Source organism: Cucurbita moschata, unplaced genomic scaffold (assembly GCF_002738365.1).
Source record: "Cucurbita moschata cultivar Rifu unplaced genomic scaffold, Cmos_1.0 Cmo_Scf00013, whole genome shotgun sequence".
NCBI lineage: Eukaryota > Viridiplantae > Streptophyta > Magnoliopsida > Cucurbitales > Cucurbitaceae > Cucurbita > Cucurbita moschata.
The window spans coordinates 520,097-542,143 of record NW_019268529.1 but is presented as its reverse complement, the minus strand read 5'-3'; the positions used below and the strand labels follow the sequence as shown (position 1 = coordinate 542,143).

The 22,047-nt window shown below is 37.7% G+C and overlaps 5 protein-coding genes across 11 annotated transcripts; 3 read left to right on the top strand and 2 right to left on the bottom strand.

Annotated features, from left to right (window-relative positions):
- Positions 1–1,358: 1,358 nt before the first annotated feature.
- Positions 1,359–8,442, top strand: LOC111450969 (transcription initiation factor IIA subunit 1-like). 2 transcript variants are annotated; one of them, XM_023091171.1, is made up of 11 exons: positions 1,359–1,726; positions 1,971–2,141; positions 2,219–2,401; positions 2,663–2,711; positions 2,790–2,848; positions 3,031–3,156; positions 5,774–5,926; positions 7,195–7,258; positions 7,694–7,860; positions 7,965–8,048; positions 8,128–8,442. In XM_023091171.1, exons 1-11 carry the CDS (start codon positions 1,610–1,612, stop codon positions 8,149–8,151), a joined length of 1,197 nt encoding a protein of 398 aa, XP_022946939.1. In that variant the 5' UTR covers positions 1,359–1,609; the 3' UTR covers positions 8,152–8,442. The 2 variants fall into 2 exon arrangements, with proteins under 2 accessions (XP_022946939.1, XP_022946940.1); XM_023091172.1 differs by having other exon boundaries at positions 1,692–1,757.
- A 1,576-nt stretch (positions 8,443–10,018) lies between these two features.
- Positions 10,019–17,571, top strand: LOC111451195 (ribulose bisphosphate carboxylase/oxygenase activase, chloroplastic-like). Of its 5 annotated transcripts, XM_023091522.1 has the most exons (10): positions 10,019–10,104; positions 11,261–11,513; positions 12,577–12,795; positions 13,034–13,344; positions 13,422–13,527; positions 13,607–13,692; positions 13,815–14,287; positions 14,469–14,750; positions 15,352–15,465; positions 15,747–15,861. In XM_023091522.1, the coding sequence occupies exons 3-9, from the start codon at positions 12,751–12,753 to the stop codon at positions 15,435–15,437; spliced, it is 1,389 nt and encodes a 462-aa protein (XP_022947290.1). In that variant the 5' UTR covers positions 10,019–10,104; positions 11,261–11,513; positions 12,577–12,750; the 3' UTR covers positions 15,438–15,465; positions 15,747–15,861. The 5 variants fall into 5 exon arrangements, with proteins under 5 accessions (XP_022947290.1, XP_022947288.1, XP_022947289.1 ...); XM_023091520.1 differs by lacking the exons at positions 10,019–10,104; positions 15,747–15,861 and adding an exon at positions 17,494–17,571 and having other exon boundaries at positions 10,632–11,513; XM_023091521.1 differs by lacking the exon at positions 10,019–10,104 and having other exon boundaries at positions 10,632–11,365.
- Positions 15,512–18,390, bottom strand: LOC111451197 (chaperone protein dnaJ 20, chloroplastic). 2 transcript variants are annotated; one of them, XM_023091524.1, is made up of 5 exons: positions 17,655–18,390; positions 17,047–17,218; positions 16,408–16,440; positions 16,162–16,256; positions 15,512–16,039 (listed from the first exon to the last, which is right to left on the bottom strand). In XM_023091524.1, exons 1-5 carry the CDS (start codon positions 17,973–17,975, stop codon positions 15,797–15,799), a joined length of 864 nt encoding a protein of 287 aa, XP_022947292.1. In that variant the 5' UTR covers positions 17,976–18,390; the 3' UTR covers positions 15,512–15,796. The 2 variants fall into 2 exon arrangements, with proteins under 2 accessions (XP_022947292.1, XP_022947293.1); XM_023091525.1 differs by lacking the exon at positions 16,408–16,440.
- Positions 18,391–18,889: 499 nt separating this feature from the next.
- LOC111451196 (transcription factor PCL1-like) lies at positions 18,890–20,292 on the bottom strand. The gene has a single exon (XM_023091523.1). It carries the CDS (start codon positions 20,068–20,070, stop codon positions 19,183–19,185), a length of 888 nt encoding a protein of 295 aa, XP_022947291.1. The 5' UTR covers positions 20,071–20,292; the 3' UTR covers positions 18,890–19,182.
- Positions 20,293–20,572: 280 nt separating this feature from the next.
- LOC111451198 lies at positions 20,573–21,517 on the top strand. Its single transcript, XM_023091527.1, has 2 exons — positions 20,573–21,027; positions 21,155–21,517. The coding sequence occupies exons 1-2, from the start codon at positions 20,686–20,688 to the stop codon at positions 21,317–21,319; spliced, it is 507 nt and encodes a 168-aa protein (XP_022947295.1). The 5' UTR covers positions 20,573–20,685; the 3' UTR covers positions 21,320–21,517.
- The last annotated feature ends 530 nt before the right edge of the window (positions 21,518–22,047 follow it).

Sequence of the window (22,047 nt, the reverse complement as noted above, 5' to 3'; positions counted from 1 at the left end):
TTTCTCACAAAATTCTCTAGTTATTTATGCCGAAATCGAGCGGGATTTACGGTAGATAATTTTTTTGTTTAATTTTTAAAAATAATTCTTTTATAATCTAAAATTTTCAATATAATTTTTATTTAAAAAAAATAATAAATCAATATATAATGTTTCTCGACCCTTTTGAAAAAATATTTACCACTGCCTCTCCATTCTCGGCATAAATTCTCTCCTATTTGATTGGTGCATGCGTTTATAAATTTAATTAATCATTCTACTAGCATATATTAAAATTATTATAATCATCTAAAACAATATAAAATAGGTTAGTTGATAATACGTTCGAGTTTACTCCTTTCAATAGGCTTTTACTCTAATCTATAGTTAAGAGTTTGGATTCACATTTTTTTTTATTAGGAACTGAAATATTTTTGTAGTCAGATGAAAAAGAAAGCAAAAGTCGTTCTAGTATGGGAGCAGCCCTAAACTGTGAAAACGGGGCTGCGGGAGAGCAATACAAGTGTCGTGCTGTTAGACTAGAGTGTTGCACCCTAGATGGCAAGAGTCTAGTAGCCGAAAGCATCACTAGCTTACGTTCTGACCTGAGTAGCATGAAACAACTCACCGCCTATGAACAAATATTCCATGATTTAATAATCAAATAAAAATTATAAAATGGAATTGATGGACTGGAACTAATCAATGACTTGATATTTATGAAATAAAAAAAGAGCTAACAATCGTCGTGACTTCGACAAGATCCTTTCATTCTCTTCTTATTATTTATCGTGACTTAGTTAGTCGATTTCATAGCTTTCCATAAATGACACACTTATATAATTAATTTTTCAAAATATTAATATATTTTAAACTTTTAATTTTGTACCCATAATAAAATTAATATAATTTGACACGTCATAATTAGTAATTGACATGTATTTTTTTTTAAGTCAAAGTTCAAATCCCAGTAATACAAAATTATATTCTCTTTCAAAATTCATATATGAATTTTAGAAAACATTTAATAAATTTTTAAACCTTTAATTCAATAAAAATTGTATAATAAATATTAATATATTTTATTTATTCACTTATTGATACAAAATTTAATATTTCAGAAATGAATTAATGTTTTAAAATTTTAAATAAATGTTTAAAGAATTAAAAGTTTGTATAAAATTAAAAAAACATGTTTTATTAAAATTTGAATAAATAGGTAAAGAATTGAAATTTTACTTTTTTTTCTTTTTGTACAGAGCCAATCAGAACAGCGGGACGAAAGAAAACCGGGAAAATAAGGCTGGAGCAGATTGCGCCACGTGTATTCAAGCATTATAATCGGATGCAAACCTATTTATATTCCACTCTTTATTCTCTCTTTCTTGTCCGCCTCTCTCCTCTTCCCCTTTCTCTCTCCTCCTTCTCTCTCTTCTCTCTTCGTCTTCTCGTTTCCCTTCTCCCTCGCCTCCTCTGCCCTTTTACTTCACATAACTCTACAAATCCAAGAAGTTCGTACGGATCGTATGGATCTTGTTTCTTGATTTTTCTCTCCAATTTTCTCGGAGTCTTGATTCTGGGGTTCGCTAGTGGAGGGAATCGGAGGTAGACAGAGCGAGGCGGATCCGTTATGACGACTTCGACGAGCTCTATCTACATCAATGTCATCGAAGATGTCATCAACAAGCTTCGCAACGAGTTCGTTGATAATGGTCCTGGAGAGGATGTTCTCAAGGAGCTTCAAGGAGTAATTATTGATCTCCAATCTTGAAAATCGTGTTATTCTTCTTTGCTTTATACTCTTAGCTTCTCTAGTAAAATGAACATTTGCCTTTTTATTTTGTTTGTTTTTCAATCTATTTGAAGGAATCCATAGAATTTTTCCGGTGATCACCGTCGGGTTTTGATCCGATTCTTTCTAGGGTTTTGAAGCTTTGAAGCTAATTTAAGCTGTGGTTGGGCTGATTGTCTTTGTTTATGGGAACTTTTAGATGTGGGAGGCGAAAATGATGCAAGCGGGTGCTGTAACCGGTCCCATAGAGAGGTCTGCGCCATCTAAGCCCACTCCCGGAGGTCCAATAACTCCGGTTCACGATCTCAATGTTCCGTACGAGGGGACTGAAGAGTACGAAACTCCCACTGCTGATCTACTCTTTCCACCGGTTAGTACTTCTGTCCTCTCCACTAAATGGTTTCCGAAGTTCGTATTTAATAATCGAAGCGATTTTGGAAATTGTAGACGCCATTACAAACTCCAATTCAAACCCCTTTACCGGGAACTGCTGACAACGGAATGTATAACATTCCTACTGGACCTAGTGACCACTCTGCATCTGGAACTGATGCTTCTCCAGCTGCTACCACTCCTGGAGGTAGTGCTAATAATGTTGATGTCAGATCTGGAAGGCCAACCCCGTTTATGGTAATTACTGCTTGACTCTGGTTCCACTGCCACTCTTTATATTTTCTCATTTCCTGCAGTTTACCCGTTCCATACCGTCATGATTGCTGTATTTTCTTAAAAAAGGAAGGGTTATATGTAGTCATGGTGGCTGTTAATTTGATTTAAAGTGGAAGAATGGCATCGATATGATTTTTACCATCAACATTTTGAAGTATTTTGTTGATAGTTGAACATGACGTCAATTGGCGTATTTGACAAACGTCTACATTATTGTTTCAGCAACCACCTTCTTGGATGGGTCAAAGAACTCCTGTAGACGTTAATATTGGTGAGTTTATTGTTGAGGCAGTGAAAAAGTTACCACACCAAGAATTCTGCAGTAATATATATTGATTGCACTTTGTAGCCTATGTGGAGGGGCGTGAGGAAACAGACAGGGGAGCTGCTCACCCATCCCTTACACAGGTAACTCCTTTCTTATCTCACTCTTCCATCATGAAAAAGTTTGTTGCCTAATGTGAAACCCAAACCTTCCCTGGTGAATTTCATCTGCTTCAGTGATTTCAAATTACTCAACTCCTTGCTGCCATATATCTAGCGGCACACAGCTTCAGTATGATGTTTTAACTTAGGGAGCGAATTTTCAGGACTTTTTCACGATGAATGCTGGGAAGCGAAAGCGTGATGATTTTGCATCCCAGTACCAGACTAGTGGGTTTATACCGCAGCAAGATGGAGCTGTAGATGCTGACAATAGTGTCTTTGAGATTGAGGTTTTGTTTCCTTACCTACAGTCAGTGCTCATATATTTTTTTTTTCCGGCCTTGGACTTGTATGCCAATTTTCTTTTACATAATTTCAGTTTCTAGTCTTTTGTGAGCATGAGCTAGTAATAGCAACAACCATAACAACATTTTCTATTTTTCTTTTCTTTCACTAGGGTGGATGCTTATAATTCTTTTTCCAGCACGATTGGTCATGTACATGATATATTGAGACATTCTAACACATGGAGTCAAGCTACTTCCAAATAAGCTAAGGAATGTTGTAATTCCACTTCATTTCAAGGAAACCTTTCTTTTATGGGAATTTAAGGAGACCTTTAAACACATATTTTTGGTTTACGTGTATATTATACAAAATCAATATTTGAGGTGGAAACTTCTACTGCTATTTTCCATTGCTATCAAAAACCACTCAAAATGAATTTCACCTTGGAGAGGAAAGCAACTAACCTGGGTTGATTTTGTGGTCAAGAACGGCCAATGTAAATAATAAAAGACTTAGTTACCTTGGCAACTAAATATAGTAGGGTTGCATGGTTGTCCTTTCAGAATGGTCGAGATGTACACATACTGGCCCAGATGCTAACAAATATTAAAAGAAAACATTGGAGGGAAAGCGATAATTTTATATTCAAGCTCAACTATACATGCATTCTCTTTATGTAAATTGAAAAATCCTAAACTATTTGAGCGGCCTATTCTTTTGTTTTCAAGCTGATTCTAGTTTTCAAATGCCCTGAAAAATTGTCAATGATTATCTTAAATACTTATCTTGCTAACAAATGCCAACGTGGGGATGCTCTATGCCAACCTCCAAGTCATCCGTTAATGGAACTAACAGACTAACTGCCATATCTTGCTTACAGATTTGGCTCCCTCAATTCACCAGCTTGCTTATGCTGCCTCACGTATGTAATGTGGATTGTAGGTTGCTAGTGTCTATAAGAGAAATTAGAAATCTTTGAACTCTTTCTCGATGCCTTACATTCTTGACTGTAAATTCTGACCCTTATATTCTCTTAAAACTCAAACTTTTTTCAGTCTGCTAGACTCTAAGGGCACAAGATAATCTAGGAAGACAAGTTAAGTGGTGGTGGTTCTTCATTGTGGATAGAGCTAGAAATGGCTATCTGTTTCAGATCTAATTTACGGGTTGAACAATTTGTGTTGCTATTTGAATTTGCTAGAGGTCAAGGCAATCCTCCTAGGTGTCTGTTTTAGAGGAACTGTTTGCAAAGGCTGCACTATGATCTGTGGCATTTGGATCTTCAGTCATCTTCTCAATGCGGCTGTCTATCTTTTCTAACTATGAGACCCCAATCCTCTGACCACTCGAAGTTATGAGCTAAGAAGCATGGAAAATAAAAGATATGGCCCTTAATTTCTAAAAGTCTAGGATAGGATAGGGCATTCACAATTATTACAACTTAATTAAGATATATATATTATTTTTAAGTTAACACACACACACACACTTCAATGATTCTCATACTTGAAGTTTGTCTTAGTTTATGATCCTTATGCTTTTATGATACAATATTATATGTCAATATTCATGGATACATCCCACTAACTAATCAAATTTTATAGGAAACCCACTTTCATTAAGAAGATGTCCAAGGAGGAGATTTGGAATGTAATTAGGCTTAATACCTCTTTGTAGGTCTATTTGTAAGGTTCTTTGTAATGGGGAGGGAGTCCCATTTCAGTACTTAGACTCATCATCCTTGAAGGTTTTAACAAGGAACATTGCGTGGGACTTCTTTTGTCGGGCTGTTGCTTTTGTGTGCCCTTGCTTATTCTTTCATTTCTTTGAGTGAAAACTAGGCTTATAAAAAAAACTTTCATTTAGAAGATGAAATATCAAAATACAAGGAAAGATCCACTGAAATACCGGTCTTATGGAAGCAAGGAAGTTCTTTCATTTTTCTCAATGTTAGTGAAAACTTGGCTTTTTATTGAGAGAAACTTTCATTAAGAAGATGAAAGATTAAAATGCATGGATAGAGGATTACCTAAAGGGCTCCCAAATCTTTATAACAAAAAATAGAGAATAATTATGAAAAAGTTCAGAATTGAGAGACCTATGAGAAGTATTAAAAAAAGTCACTTTCCAAACATTTCCCAAGAACTCTTTCTTTTGAGGAGCACTTTCCTTTTCCTTTCCCGCTAGATAAATCACAAAATAACTTAATCCATGTGCCAAAAAATCCCTCCCTTGGAATGAAGAATTCTCCACAGCCTTTCCTAACGCTTCTTGAATGCTCTATCTCTGCATAAAGAACAAACTTATCAATTTTTTAAGTGATCTAACATCTAAACAAAATGTAAATTTAAATTCGTTATGCTTTTGCGTTGATTAATACTGTTTTTTCTTTGTCACATAATGCAATTTAATTTCTCTTTTCATCTATGCTGATTGTATATGTCCTATATCTGCTGCTGTAGCTTCTAAGAGTTAGAATATTTTAGCTTGTTTGACGAATTTTTGAAAATTAAACCGTTAACAATTATGATTTAATAGAACTGACGTGATTAAATTTTGCTGAATGCTTTTTTTAATTGTGATCGGTCTTTGAAACTTCGTAGTGGTAAGCTTTTGCAGATAAGTGGATGCAATGCTTCTGATGGGATACCTGACTTTAGCACTTCTGCAAACAATGCAACATCATCACGTATTGCAAGATCATTATTGAAAATTCCTCAACTTGATGGACCAATGCCTGATCCTTATGATGATGAGCTTTCGACACCCAATGTTAGCTCTCTCTCTCCCCTCCCCTTAAAGATTTTACAAGTGTATTTTTAAAGCAATGGACTATTTATATAACTAAAACATAAATTTTATACTTTTACCCTTCTTGTCATGGATATCATTGAAGCAAGGGATTGTTTGTTTGGGATTAGAACCTTCCTGAATGAAAACAAATTGAAACATGTTGAATTGCATGCTCAGTCAGAAAATAAACAAGAATTTGTTTAACCAAGAATTTTTGTAGTGCGATTTACTGGCTTCTTTCCAATTATTAATATTAGAGCTTATGAAGGTGTTTGACTTTTGTTGTTGATGGAAGACAAAATATCATTCTAATAATTATCAAGGTTCCGTGTTGGCTAAAATAACAAGCAAGAATGTGACCTGGTGACTGACAATAAAATAGCTTCGTGAAATATGCTTATTTAAACAGCAACAGATACACTTCATTCTGTTGCTCTTGGTTAAAGACGCTAGTGAATGTTCCCTCTAGTTGTTTATCAAGTAAAGAAACAAAATTATAGCTCATAGATAAAATCCCAATCAATCTGTACATTTCAGATGTGTTCCTGGATCTGCACATCGTCTCTGGTCAAGATTTAGTTCACTGTATGGTCAAATCAAATAAGAAGTTATTTCCCTTTCTTGTCATAATTAATTACTTGTAACACGGGATTTCTTTTCTCGCTATATTGGATATGCTGCCTACAATTGTTCGATTCTTCTGATATCTGTTGTGTTCATCCTGTTCGTTTCCTGGGTGATTTTTTTATTCAAGTTTTAGCTCACTGTGTGGCCAAATCAAATAAGAAGTTATTTCCCTTGTCACAATTAATTACTTGTAACACGGGATTTCATTGCTCACTATATTGGATATGCTGCCTACAATTGTTCGATTCTTCTGATATCTGTTGTGTTCATCCTGTGCGTTTCCTGGGTTGATATTTTTATTCAAGTTTTAGTGCACTGTGTGGCCAAATCAAATAAGAAGTTATTTCCCTTTCTTGTCACAATTAATTACTTGTAACACTGGATTTCTTTGCTCGCTATATTGGATATGCTGCCTACAATTGTTCGATTCCTCTGATATCTGTTGTGTTCATCCTTCCTGGGTTGATTTTTTTAATCAATGAGATGGGATACTTTTCTTTGAGACTGAAATCCTTCAATCATAATTAATGAAAATGTTCCTATTGCTCTCCTTCCACTGAGTTTATTTTTTGTTTTATCTTTCCATAAAACTTATTCAACATTTCTGACATCTTTGGCAGATCTACAATTACCAGGGTGTCTTTAATGAAGACTACAACATTGCAAATACACCAGCACCTAATGGTAAATTTTGTAAAGGATGTCTTGATGATAGTGATTGTTTATGGAAAGGACGAAAATATTCTTTTTTCTTTTATTGTCATTGGAAAAAGATACTAAAGGAAAGGTTTAAGTTCAATTTCTGTTATGAACTTCCACATCTAAATACTTTGGCATGGCCTCTCTAAGTTTTCATAAATTTGTTATGGTTTTTCTTGTTAAACTTTTGCATTGCATTTAATGGAAATCTTTAAGTCTCCCTTTTTAAAACTTGATATCTGACATTAATGATATCTGTGGTTTATATTAACTGTGATGATGTGTTACCAAAATTTAGCGATTGATTATATGTAATTCAAGGATCAGAATTGAACATTTGAAAGAATAAAAAACATCAGAACAAGGATGAAAGCTAAGCTTCCTAATGTTAACATGTTGCCTGTTATTTCTTCTTGACAGACCCACCAGCTGGCACTCCTGCCGTTGTCGTTCAGGATGATGTTGGTGAGGAGGAGGAGGATAGTGAGCCTTCATTGAATGAGGATGACGACGACGACGACTTGGATGATGTGGATCAAGGAGAGGAATTGAGCACACAGCATTTAGTTTTAGCTCAGTTTGATAAGGTACTTTAGTCCTGGTTGGTAGGTGCGGGTTCAGCATATGCTTGAGCATTTGATTTTGAAATTCTCAGAATTTAATGCACCATTGGATTAATTTTATGTGAAAGGTTACTCGGACCAAGAGTAGGTGGAAATGTACACTAAAGGATGGAATCATGCATATTAACAATAAGGACATTCTCTTCAACAAGGTGAATTCCCCCCCTCCCAAAACTACGAGTTATAGATATTAACCGACCTCGGTTTTCATGGAAGCTCGTTTCTTTGCAGGCGACTGGGGAATTCGACTTCTGATTTTTAATGTAGGCGCACCTTCATCGGGCGGTTATTGGTAGCAGCAGCATTTCAAAAGAATTCCAGGAAGTTGGTTCATTGGGTGTTTAGTTGTCTTCGGTTAATATTTGTTTTGTGAACGCAGGAGGGAAAATGACATGTTGATTCCTTATTATCATTTTGATGAATGTTATTAGCGTTTTGTATATAACGGATGAGAGCTCTTTCGGCCTTCAATGCATATCATATGGCAACTTGAGGATTTTCGACCAAATTTGTCATTGCTCTAATGGAATTTACTTGTAACTTCAATTCCCTTTTCTCTCCAACTCATCTTTTTCCTTCTGATAATGAATCAATGCATGGCTGTTCTAACGGAATTTATAGTGAACTTATTTTCGTATTCAAAATCTTTTCGTTTTTGGAACCATTTCAAATATTTTCAAAAGTTGTTGGGCTCGTCCTTCTTAAGATGGGTTTATAGAGCATGTATCGCATTTGGAAGTTCATGTCTATTGGGTTTCCATTGGGTTTCGTATTTGGAAGTTCAAGATAGGTTTATAGAGCATGTATCGTATTTGGATGTTCGTGTCAATTGGGTTTTGTATTTGGAAGTTCAAGATGGGTTTATAGAGCATGCATCATATTTGGAAGTCCATTTCGTATTTGGAAGTTCATAGAGCATGTATCGTATTTGGAAGTTCATGTGAATTGGGTTTTGTATTTGAAAGTTCAAGATGGGTTTATAGAGCATGCATCGTATTTGGAAGTTCATAGAGCATGTATAGTATTTGGAAGTTCAAGATGGGTTTCTAGAGCATGCATCGCATTTGGAAGTTCAAGATGGGTTTATAGAGCATGTATCGTATTTGGAAGTTCATGTCTATTGGGTTTCGTATTTGGAAGTTCATGTCTATTCCACGCTTAATGGGTGAAGTTTTTGATGAGATGTACTAATTTTGAGGCTATGTATCAGAGACTTTACCATTGAAACATCAGAGATTTTACCATTTGTTTTAAATCAATACCTTAGAGCTTAGAGAAGAAAAATGAAGTTATTTGGATTGAAATGTTGATGAAAGATTATTGGATTGAAATGGTTATATAATTGATGATGCTATTGTCTAATTTTAGAGTTACATGGAGAAATTTGACACAAAATTTGAAGATTATGACATGAAGCACCGATCGATTTGATGAGTGTATTTTGAACATAATTTTTTGATGCGGAAGAGAGATTCAAGATCGAGACTTGGAAGTAGAGAACAAATTATAACAAACGAATGAATAATGATATGAATTGAATAAAGATGGAAGTGGAAAGCGAAGCGGTCAGTTGTATTAGGAGAAGAAAGAAGAGTGAGAGAGGTTTCCCGCGTTACAAATCATCAAAAAACACATTCATGGCGGCCTTAATCCAAGTGGCAATACGCATACTGTGCATGGATTTATGTTGAGAATGATCGCGAGAACTCAATCCAACCTTCATCTCTCACGGCGTCTTACTGTTTACGATGCACTGCGATTGAAAGAACGTAAACAGAGTAGATGGATCGGCGAATGTCGTCGCCACCGCTGGATGTTGCCAGCCACCAGGAGGTGCAAAACACATACCTCTTTGATCGCCATAGCCGCCGTCTACGGTATTTCCGTTTGCTGCTCTTCTATTTCCCTCAGTTTCAGGAAAAGGCTGTGGCGATGAAGGGAGCGGCGATAGCAGAGGAAGAACCGCCTTCGAAGAAATATCAGCACTACCAGAAGACATTGAGACACTCGTTAGTTGATCGAGATGAAGACTCGCCGGCGCCTGCTTCTGTAACCTGGTCGGAGGTTTAGGCAATCTGGATTTATGTTCTTTCTCCATTGCTGCTCTGGGGAAATCAACCACGAAAGCTTGATTTGCATTCATTGAAGGAGAAAGTTAGGGCAAAAAGAAGAAGACGAAGAGAGGAAAGTAATGGAGACTTGTTCTTGGTAAGAATTCCTGAAACCAAATTTCATTTCATAATGTTGTGAAGAGGATCGGAGGGTAATATGTAACGATCATTAGGTACGCTTTAACGTTTTCTGCCATAACCTACAATCTTTTATTTAGCAATTCTTCTAAACGTTTTTAGGCTTTCAACCAATTTGTTTCTCCATTCCTGAAGAACAGGGTGGAAAGTTTAAACCCTTCAACGCTGACCTGGAACTGAACGTCCCTCTCCTTTCAATTAAAAAAAAACAAGGATAAGAACAGTATTACATACCTTGAGCCTAACACAATTGACATTAAATTTGTGCATTTGATCGAGAGATCGTCAAATCCTACCCTCTACGTATTATTGAACTAAAAAAATCCTCCCCAAAAGCAAAGCCACCAGAGCTTAGGCTCAAAGTGGACAATATCATACCATTGTGGAGGACAATATCATACCCTTGACTTAGCCATGTCAGTAGAATCCTCAAATGTCGAACAAAGAAATTGCTAGCCTCGAAGGTGTAGTCAAAAGTGACTCATGTGTCGAACAAAGGGTGTACTTTGTTCAAGGGCTCCAAAGAAAGGAGTCGAGCCTCGACTAAGGGGAGGCTGTTTGAGGGCTACATAGACATCAAGGGAGGCTCTATGGTGTACTTTGTTCGAAGGGAGGATTGCTGAGGATTGTTGGGAGGGAGTCCCACATTGGCTAATTTAGTAGATGATCATGAGTTTCTAAGTAAGGAATACATATCCATTGATACGAGGTCTTTTCGAGAAGCCCAAAAGCAAAGCTATGAGAGTTTATGCTCAAAGTGGACAATGTCATACCATTGTGGAGGGTCATGATTCCTAACAATCTAAGTCGATCGGATCGAAACTTACACTGATAGCACTAATAGCACTGATAGCAATATATGCAAATTTCTTACACTAACCAGATAATTTAGGTCATTTGTGAATGTAATATATTTATAACTTTTCATGCACCTATTTAAGTATTTCGTTTTCTTTTTTCTATTTTATGTTGTTGATATCACTAATGTCTACCATTGTATACCACTTTTATATCTATTAATGATAGGGTAATAATCATAAAGGAATTACTATGCTGATTGAGTTCGTTCATCTTGATTTCAAAATTTATGTATACTAAATTTGCTATTGAGGTAGATAGTAACATAGGCAGCAGCCCCGGACATACTGCCCAATCATAAGGCCTCATAATTCTTGCGATCATTGTGGAGTATTGGCCGCTGGCGTCGGTGATCCAACCAGGTATGTACAAAATTATGGGCTGATGATCACACCGGCTTGTGTTTTCATAATTCTCATGACCCACTTCGCACAAGTGGACAAAGGATTGTCATTTTGTTCCACAACCTTCGGTTCAAGTGCCATATCGTATAGCCTTTTGATGTTCCAAGTAATCTATCTTCAATTCATCCTTTTTTTTCTGTTTGATTTCCTGTTTCTTTTCCTTATCTGTTGAGGGGGTTTGGTTTGCTGGGGTTCTTTCTTCTTACAAGTTTCTTGTTATCTTCAACATATCCTGACTATTGAACTGTCTTCTGCATGAAAACAAGAACTGATTCTGCAGGAATTGAGAATTACTTGGAACAATTAGTGGACTATATATTTGTCGTTTCTTCTACATCTTTGGTGGTTACTTTCATTCACTTGGCTTTGAGCTAACATTTTGACTGATGCACCAGGTTTTAGTGTTAGGATGAGAAATCAAGAACACTAGCGAACTCTCAATAGAGAGAACACTCATAATTTCGTTGATTGGAGTTTCAAAAAGTTCTTTAACACAGCCTCAATATGGCTGTTTATAGCTTTACAAAGGTAATGGAAATACAATCAAATCCTAATTACTAATTGGCAAAGTAGTTTACTGAAATTAAAAATTTAGCTAAACTGTCTAATATCCTTGCTCCATATACTATGCTTCCTTTTAATCAATTGGAAAATGTTTTTTTGTAATTCTCATGGATTTTTCTATCCCTTTGTACGTTACATACATCTATGAAATTGTTCTTAGATAAAGAAAACGTTTTAGCTAAATTAATTAACTAAATATAACTATACTAACTAACTCGTATTTGCTTCATACATCAGTAACTATCTAAATGTGTCCATTGAAAAACTAAACGCATTTGGAAGGGCCCCTTTTTTAGTTTGTTGGAAGTTAGTCCACTTTAAATATCTCGAAGAGATGAGTAGTCCCCCGATTTTTGTTCATATTTATTATGAACAGAAAGCAGGCTTTTTGTTCTATTTCGCACAAGTCTTTTTAGATATCTCTTGAATTATTTTTTGGGCTTTAGCTTCATGGGTATGGACCATACTGTATGGAGAAAGTTTGTGGTGTAAGTTTTACGTACAAGAAAAAATATAAAAGCTCTGGGTTTTTCTCAACGGTCGCTTTAGATTAAGCAGATTTGAGAATCATGTTTTGTTATTATATTTACTGAACACTTGTGTAGTTGAGAATACCAGTTTCAAGACTTTCAAGAGTTCATTGGACTCTGTATTGAAGAGGTCGAACTGGCAATTTCATATAGCTTGAGGTGGCACACTTGATTGTTCATCTATTTCGAGAGGAGGGTACAAGGAAACAGCTAGAACTTCACTGCTTCACACCCATAAGCCCTTAATCCATGGCTACCACGGTCGCAACCATTGGAGCTGTTAATAGAACATCGGTACTGTTTCTTCCCGCCTTTTGCTTCAGTACATCTTTTGGGTTGTTTGATGGAGAATAGACTCAATTTGTTGAATAATATGTTCTTTTCTCTATGGGTTTCATCTTTCAATCTTGAATGTCATTGTAACTTAAAGCTTCACATGTTTCAAAATATGGAGGATTTCATTGTCATTATAACTTGTATAAAAGAATGAAAGTAAAGTGATCCTCACCATCCTGTCATTAATCCTATGCAGTTAAACAACAGTAACTATGGAGGTTTAGTTCCAAACTCTGCGTTTTTGGGCAGAAGGTTGAAGAATTTCAGTTCCAGATTCACCACCTCAAATATGGTGATTGGAAACTTCAAGATTGTTGCTGAGTATGATGAGGAGAAGCAGACCGAGAAGGACAAATGGCGAGGCCTTGCTTTTGATACATCTGATGACCAGCAAGACATTGCCAGAGGGAAGGGATTGGCAGATCCTCTTTTTCAAGCTCCCATGGGGACAGGAACTCACAATGCTATCATGAGTTCATATGAATACATTAGCGCTGGACTTCGGCAGTATGTGTTAATATAGAATTTTGCAGTTGAGTTGGAGATTCTTGTTCTAGTTTACTTATAGTATCACATTCTTTCAGATACAACCTCGACAATAATGTGGATGGATTTTACATAGCTCCAGCATTCATGGACAAACTTGTGGTTCACATCGTCAAGAACTTCATGAGCCTGCCAAACATTAAGGTTAAAAATACGGTTGACACATGATATAGTTCTGGTTTTCTTCCATTGCTAACTTGCCAATCTTCTTGGATACATTTAGGTTCCTCTCATTCTTGGTATTTGGGGAGGTAAAGGTCAAGGAAAGTCTTTCCAGTGTGAACTTGTATTTGCCAAGATGGGAATCAAGTGAGTTCAAGACCCAGCTAGTTCTAAGTTAATTCTTTGGAGGGTTCAAGTATAATATACACATTCCTTATTCTCTGAAACTGTTAGGGTCTTAATTTTGTTTAGTTATGATGAAATTTCAGCCCTATTATGATGAGTGCTGGGGAATTAGAAAGTGGGAATGCTGGAGAGCCTGCAAAATTGATCAGGCAAAGATATAGAGAGGCTGCTGATATCATCAAGAAAGGGAAAATGTGTTGCCTTTTAATCAATGATCTTGATGCTGGAGCTGGAAGGTTTGGTGGGACTACTCAGTACACAGTGAACAATCAGATGGTAAATGCTACTCTTATGAACATTGCTGACAACCCAACTAATGTGCAGCTGCCAGGCTTGTATAACAAAGAAGAAAATCCCAGAGTTCCCATCATAGTAACTGGTAATGACTTCTCAACATTATACGCCCCCCTCATTCGTGACGGTCGTATGGAGAAGTTCTATTGGGCTCCAACTCATGAAGATTGTATTGGTATTTGCACTGGAATATTTAGGACTGACGGTGTGCCTATAGAGGACATTGTCAAACTCGTCGACACCTTCCCGGGGCAGTCGATCGGTGAGCTTCACAAACTTAGGGTAGCTGTAACCAAGCATTTCTCAATGGAAGAAGAATATTTGCCTGAATAAACCAATCACAGTATAAATTCTTAATGGGGTAGTTCAGTTGAGTTGATTATAAATGATCTTCTTTTACAGACGTGTAGCATCATTTAGAAGGTTTGGAACTGTTTTTGCAGACTTCTTTGGTGCTTTGAGAGCTCGAGTTTATGATGACGAAGTTAGAAAGTGGGCTGCCGGCGTTGGGGTTGAGAGAATCGGAAAAAGTCTTGTTAACTCAAAGGAAGGTCCGCCAACTTTTGATCAACCAAAAATGACACTCGAAAAGCTTCTCGAATATGGCAACATGCTCATCAAGGAACAGGAGAATGTGAAGAGAGTTAAACTGGCTGAGAAGTATTTGAAAGAAGCTGCTCTTGGAGATGCAAATGAGGATGTTCTTCAGTTTCAAACTTCTCTGGGTAAGTAACTCTTACATTCAAAGTTGTCTTGATCATTAGTTTAATGATATTTAATTTAAATTAATTATTCTTTTTTGAAAATTTTGCACAAACCACTCGTGAACGATGAGATTTGATTGTCATTTGTTACAATCATACCCTTTTATTTTTAATTTGATTAGGATTAGTCAGTCATGTACTGTGTTAAGTGTTGCAATCAACTCCTTTTTGTTCGTTAAATGTTAGAATCAACCCCTTAAACTTAACAAGTCGTAAACGATGAGATTTGTTACAATCATACCCTTTTACTTTTAATTTGATTAGTCAGTCGTGTACTGTCTTAAGTGTTGCAATCAACTCCTTTTTGTTCGTTAAATGTTAGAATCAGCCCCTTAAACTTAACAAGTCGTGAACGATGAGATTTGTTACAATCATACCCTTTTACTTTTAATTTGATTAGTCAGTCGTGTACTGTATTAAGTGTTGCAATCAATTCCTCCCCTAGAACTTAACAAGGTCGGAGGTGGTTGATTAACAAGGTAGTAGGTGGTAGGTGACTTATACATTTTTCTTTTGAACTTTAATTTACAGTAATCATTTTTTTTTTCTCTCAATTTTGAAGATTCAATGGGGAAAGAGCAACGCAACAGGTTAACATCACTGTTCCTGAAGGCTGTGCAGATTCATCTGCTAAAAACTGAGTCCTAACAGCCGGATGCGACAACAAAAGCTTCCGGTAATCACTTTTACTTGTACTGATATATATTACAAATGATTTTTGATGAAACAAATAATATTGAGTTGCTTTTGCTCCAGCAATGTAAATTGTTTCTGGTAGAATTGATTTTTTAAAAAATAGGAACAATTTAAAATAGTTGCCAAATGTTGCCAATCTCAGCCAAATTATATGCCATTTCAATGGCATCACAGAAGAGAATTGGTAAAGAACATATACTGTCAAGTGTGTGTTACCTCCTTCCAGAATGATACCCAATTGTTTTGATGTGTTCTTGACAGAAAGGTGGCTGAAAGACTGCATTCTACATTTCCATGCTATAAGCTATAAGCTATAAGCCTAATTCCTTCTTCAACTTCAAGAGAGTGGCTTCTATCTCGTCGATATTCTCCTCGATACTACTACTGCTCTTGTTGCCTTGATTTCGAACATTGTTTCTTGTTTCATCTGTGTTCGAAGTTCTGAAAGAATCCGTCTTCTGAGATGCTTTGTCGTTGTCGTTCGTTTCAACTTCTGAATCATCAGTTATGTTGAGTTCTTTCTCTAGAAACTCTACAAATTCCTCCCCAATTTCCTGAAATATGTAAATACAAAGAGATCATTTTGCAATTCATAGCACTTTTCTTTTTCTGCCCAGTTGGTTTAATAGATTCTTCTAATATGTTACTGAAATTTCTATCTACATCGGTATCTTACCGACAGTTCTTCCCATAGGCTCTTCGGCGTCCCTTGCGAAGAAGCACTTGCCTCCCAGTTTCGAAATTCTTCTTGAAGATCCTTAAAGAAGTCACCTGTAATGAAAAAAACAGCTTTTAGCTACCAAGACCGACTTGCTTTATAGGCAATACAAAGGAGAAAATAGAAGATGTTTAGGTAGTTCTGAAATTAAGCAGATGATAATTAGCGTCTGTATTAATCCTCTGTCAGAGAGAACAAATCTACCTAGTGCTATTTGAACATCCCTGAAAACATTACCTGCAGCATAACGGAAGTGATCTTAAATAGAAGAAATGAACAGAACTCAAAGGATCACTAAATCATTTCAACAGATGCACACTGCTCAAGCAAGAGTTTACATGATATGCATTATGTATAAAGGAAAGGAAGCCGAGCGATGAGCACGACTACGTAATCTAAATTCTCGCAGAAGGTGTGAAAAGTATCAATCAAGACTAGTAACGGATGGCATACACTTTGCTTGATAACATGTAACAGCCCAAGCCCACCGTTAACATATATTGTTCGCTTTGGCCCGTTACGTAATGTCGTCAGCCTCACGTTTTTAAATGCGTCTATTAGGGAGACGTTTCCACACCCATATAAGGAATGCTTCGTTCTCCTCTCCAACCAATGTGGGATCTCACATAACAATTGGTATACATCGTTTCACACAGTAAAATAGAGGACAGTCTGCAAGCTTATACACCTTCCCTTAAAGACACCATGCACAACTTAGTTATACTATCATAAAATGGTGAGCTGAACCCTTTGCATGATTCAGTCACTTGTGTAAAGGCAATAAGGTCTAGCAAAGCAGACAAGAATTTGAATGATTATGCACTAAAAGCCTAAAGAGATTACCAAGTCCGTAAAACGTTTCTTCATCTTCGGTGTTTCTACTTCGCCTAAAGTCGTTCGACGAAAACGAGAAGTCAGATCCATGATTCCCATGATCATATTTCCTTCTAGATTCAGAATTCAGCAGTGTGTTGTATGCATGCTTTATACGCATAAATTTCTCTTGTGCATTAGGCTACATAAAACAAACATGAAAATTTCACTCAGATTTTATATCTAGAACATTGAAAGAGCAATCTCAAAAGAAGCCCCAATTTCATAAGTGAAACAGAGCCAAAAAAAACTTAGAACATCCTAATTTGACCCTTCGTGCTCCAATTTCCCTTCCAAAACTCATGGGGTAACAAGGTTTTAGTTTCCTATGATAGAAAGTTCATTGGAACATGTCCCAGAAACTATCAAATTCCACAACTAATTCACTTTTTTTTGTTCTTCGTTCTTCTTTTACAGTAATTCCTATCGCAGTGGCTTGAAGCTTTCTCTGGCAATTTCCAGCTTCGATTCGTTTATCAAGAAAGATAATCCAAATCCTACCAGAACACAAAAGCGACCCAGAACAAGAAAAACGCAGAAAAGTAACTCAAAATAGAGGGCAAAATTTACTCTGTTACCTCTTTGTTGACATCGGGATGATACTTGAGAGCCAGTTTCCGATAAGCCCTCTTGATTTCATTTGGAGTTGCAGTCGGAGAAACACCAAGCACTTCGTACGGCGACTCTCTGCGACTCGCTCTCACCAGGGTTAAGCAGCTCCTCCTCCTATACGTCAAGTAACTCGATTCAAAGCTCGGCGGCGCCAACAACGGGTAGCTGAAGAACCGGCGGAAGGATATTGAAGATTTTGCTTGATTTCGCGAAAAGAAAATTGAAGGATGAGAAGCAGATCTTGAGAAGGCGTCGGAAATGATTTGCGTTGTAGCCAATTCGAGCATGTTCGTGAACTAATCGTCGATTCCTTTTCTCTCTCGGTTTGTTTTTCTTCTCATTTTACTTGAGGCTTCAATTGAGACATTTGGCTTTCGGATTTGGTTTTGTTGCTTGTGGCCCTCACTTTTTGGCGTTGGATTAAATAGGTTTTGTACACGAAGTTACTCATTTACCATACATTCATATATCCCACTTTTGGCGGCGGCGCTGCATTTCTCGGGGCTCCGAACAGATTCCCGGCCATCCGCCGTGGATTTGTTTCCTCTTCCGATGAGTACGTTGAGCTTATTGACTCCAAACTCGATTAATCATCAATGGACTAAACCGTTTGACACATTTTGCTGCGAAGCTCATAGGTTTCTACGCCGCATGTGGCAAAATCACATGCTTGGACATTGTTCAACAAAATCACCCACAAAACTGTCCAACAAAATCACCCACATAACAACCTCCCCCGTGGATTGTCTTGATTGGGGTCAATCTCTCAAGGGGTGTGGTATATTGTTAGATCCTATATCAATTGGAGAGAAAACTAAACATTGCTTATAGAGGTGTAGATACCTCTCTCTTTCTGTCCATACTTTGAGATATTGTTCTTATTTGAGATATTGTTCTTATTGAGATAAAGTTCAAAAAGAACAATATCCGTTTAGTTTGGGTATTACAAGAATGCTCAGGAGTCTGTGAGTGTGAGTGTCTGAATGAATGGTAGGGGGAAGGATTTGGTGGCATTGAATGCGATGGTTTCAGGCTATGCTCACCAAGGACCAGCAGAAGAAAATTTGGTGGCATTGAATGTTATTTATTATGATATCTGAAAGGAATTCAGCTACTTGAAACTCCATGATTTTTTGCTATGCTAGCTAATCAAGGAATTCAGATGATGAATGATGATGAGAAGAAGCTTGATCATCTGACATTTACAGCAGAGTAAATAACCCAATAATTTCAATCTAATTAAGCAGAGTGTAGGGGTTGAGGTTCATTACACATAACCCAATAATCAAATTGATTCAAGTAGTTTTCCATTCAAGATTCAAATCACTCACTTCACTTTGAATCCTGTCAAGCACACAGAGAGGAGAAAGCGTAAGAAAGCTCCATTCAAGAAGATGAAATTGTCCCCCAACTACATTTATCATTTGAATTTCGGATTAGGAACACATTGGGAGCAAGGCGCAGTTAAATCCTACTTGTTAGTTGTCATTTCCATTAATCATGCTGCTCTTGCGTGCTACACGAGTGGGTCGGCACTGCGCACATGTTCATCATTGGCATGCCGGTATCGTTGAGACCGTGACCATGAGCTCCCATACCATAAAGCATCATAGGCATCATCGGAGACGGCATATAAGTCATCGGGAAAGTAGCCGGTAAATACATGTTTCCATGTGAATCTGCGCTGGGAGAAGAATCATGTGAGTTCTGCGTCATCGGCATTGGAACGAGAGCCTCGTCGGTCGTTGAGGATATCTGTGTCCTCTTCAAGTAAAGACGATACTTCTGTAAATGACTGGCAACGTTCTCGCGAGTTAATCCATCGACATTCATCAATCGCATAATGGCTTTGGGAGCAGCGTCTTTGAGCCCTAAATGAGAAACCACATCAACGAATCGCTTGTGTAATTGCGGAGTCCAAGCGAGCCTCGGCCGCTTCAAGGTTCGAGCCAACGCCGCATCCTCGATCAAATTCTCCGCTCGAGGCGCCAAATTCGCCTCTCCAACAAAATCAACCTTCCTCAAATTTCGCGAATCAGATCCCAACTCATCTGGATCAACCGCCTCGTCCGATTCAACCATCAAAGCGTCTTCACCTCGCGTCCTACCGTCATTAAACTCAAAACTTCTATAACCTTCCAATTGTCCGTCGCGAATATTCAATATCGTCGTCTTCGACGCCGAATAAACATCCGATTTACTCCGTCGCGGTTCCATCAAAATCCTGAACGCCGAAGCGAGTTCCTGCGGAATCAGCGATTGAGAAAGAGGAGTTAATCTATCAGCATCAGGCAGTCCCTCCTCCCACAGAAGTACTCTTTCATCGCCATTCATACAACCACTACCACCATTAGCGTGGTACTCCCTCTTCTTTTGCTCCATAACAAATTCGTCGATTCAGATTCTTCCCCCCCTTTGCACCAAAAATAGGATCAAAATGTCAGTAATCAATCAGCCAACCATATCGCGTAGTAGCTTATTCGATCGATGGATTACATTTTTCAATTGAAGAATGTGTTCGCGAGGCAGGAAAATCAGAGAAAAATTGCGGAAAATTAGGAACACGGTCTCTCACAAGAAAATTCGGCGAGATATTTCTTGATACTCCAGAATTTCGCTTTCATTTCATTATCTAATTCCACTCGTTATCCAGATTTCCGACACGTGGACTTTGGATATCTACGGCCGTCGACGATTCAACGGTTGAGATCATAATGGCAGCTGATCGCGTGCTGCTTTGCATTGGTTGAAGAGCACTAGTCTCGTCACTGTAAATCCACGTACGAGAGGAAGTTGATGGGCCTGTAAGTGGAAATGAGCCCATTGGGCCCAAATTCACCTAGGCCCATCACGGAATTTATTTATTTAAATTTATTTCTGAAATTGAAAATACCGGTTTGTAGTCTCTTTACAACGACGAGGACGAAACGATCTTGTGGATCTGGACAGCGAGGATGCGTCTGCCACTGAAGCAGTGAGAGAAAGCGAAGCGCGGCCATGGCTACCACCACATCCACTTCCCTATCGCTACCGATTTTCCTCTCCTCTTCCAATCCAAACTCCTACAAGCTTCCTTCTCTTCGTTCCTCATCTGCATCCTTTGCTTCATCCTTCAATCTCTCTCGCCGACCGGCAGCTCTCGTTCTCATCCAAAATCGTCCAAGACGAGGCTCAATCCGTAGGCTCCATGCCGTTTCTGAAGAAACCTTGGCCTCGGAATCCGCCGCGCTGGTGGAGAAATCACAGGAGATAGCATCGACTGGTGACGACGGCGTATCCACCATAATCTCTGTTCTTCTGTTTGTCGCTTTCGTCGGTCTATCTGTTCTCACAATCGGGGTAAAATCAGTGCTCGGATTCGAATTTCGAAGTTGAATTTCTGCAGTGAATAATTTTGTTCGAATAGCTGTTGATTTTATCGGATTGGTTAGGGTTTTTACATTGGGAAGTGTATTTCGAGTTTCAGGTAATCTACATTGCTGTGACGGATTTCTTGCAGAAGAGGGAGAAGGAAAAGTTTGAGAAAGAGGAGGCGGCTAACAAGAAGAGCGGAAAGAAGAAGAAGGTGAAGGTTAAGGCCAAAGCTGGACCCAGGGGATTCGGTCAGAAGGTCGAACAAGAAGAGGATTGATGTTATCACCTGCTGTTGATCTTATTCTTGCTTGTTTAATTTTCTTCCATAAATCCAGTTTAATTTGCTGAGTTAGGGCATCCTAAATTTTCTCGTTGGAATTGGAATGATCAATCCAGATTAACTCGATTGAATTTTGTTTGATTTTTGATCATCTACCTCGAACTACGAGTAATTCAACCATTCTAAATTTGGAAAGTTTATGACCTCAGCTAGGATAGGCCTAACGTTTTAACTAATTTTCTACTTAAAAGCTAAAAGCTAATTTAAAGGATAAATGGTAAAATTGCAATTTAATTTCATTTACATCTCTAAGATGATGGATAAGCGGCTAGCATGAATAGAACATGCATCCCTAGCAGCGTTGTGGTCAACGTTGATTTGTGAGCTTGAAAAACGAACATTAAAGTTGTAATCACGTTCAAATTCACCGCTAGAAGATATTGTCAACTTAATCTTTACTTCAATCAGTATCTCACACGGTAAGATATTGTCAACTTAATCTTTACTTCAATCAGTAACTCACACGGTAAGATATTGTCTACTTAGCCTTACTTCAACCAGTGTCAGTGTCTCACAGTAAGATATTGTTTACTTAGCCTTACATCAACAGACACTGTCCCGATACTATTTGTTACCCAAGGCCACTAACTTTGATACTATTTGTAGATGATACATAACAAGCCAAACGGACAATATCTGTTAGTTATAAGCTTTGACTGTTACAA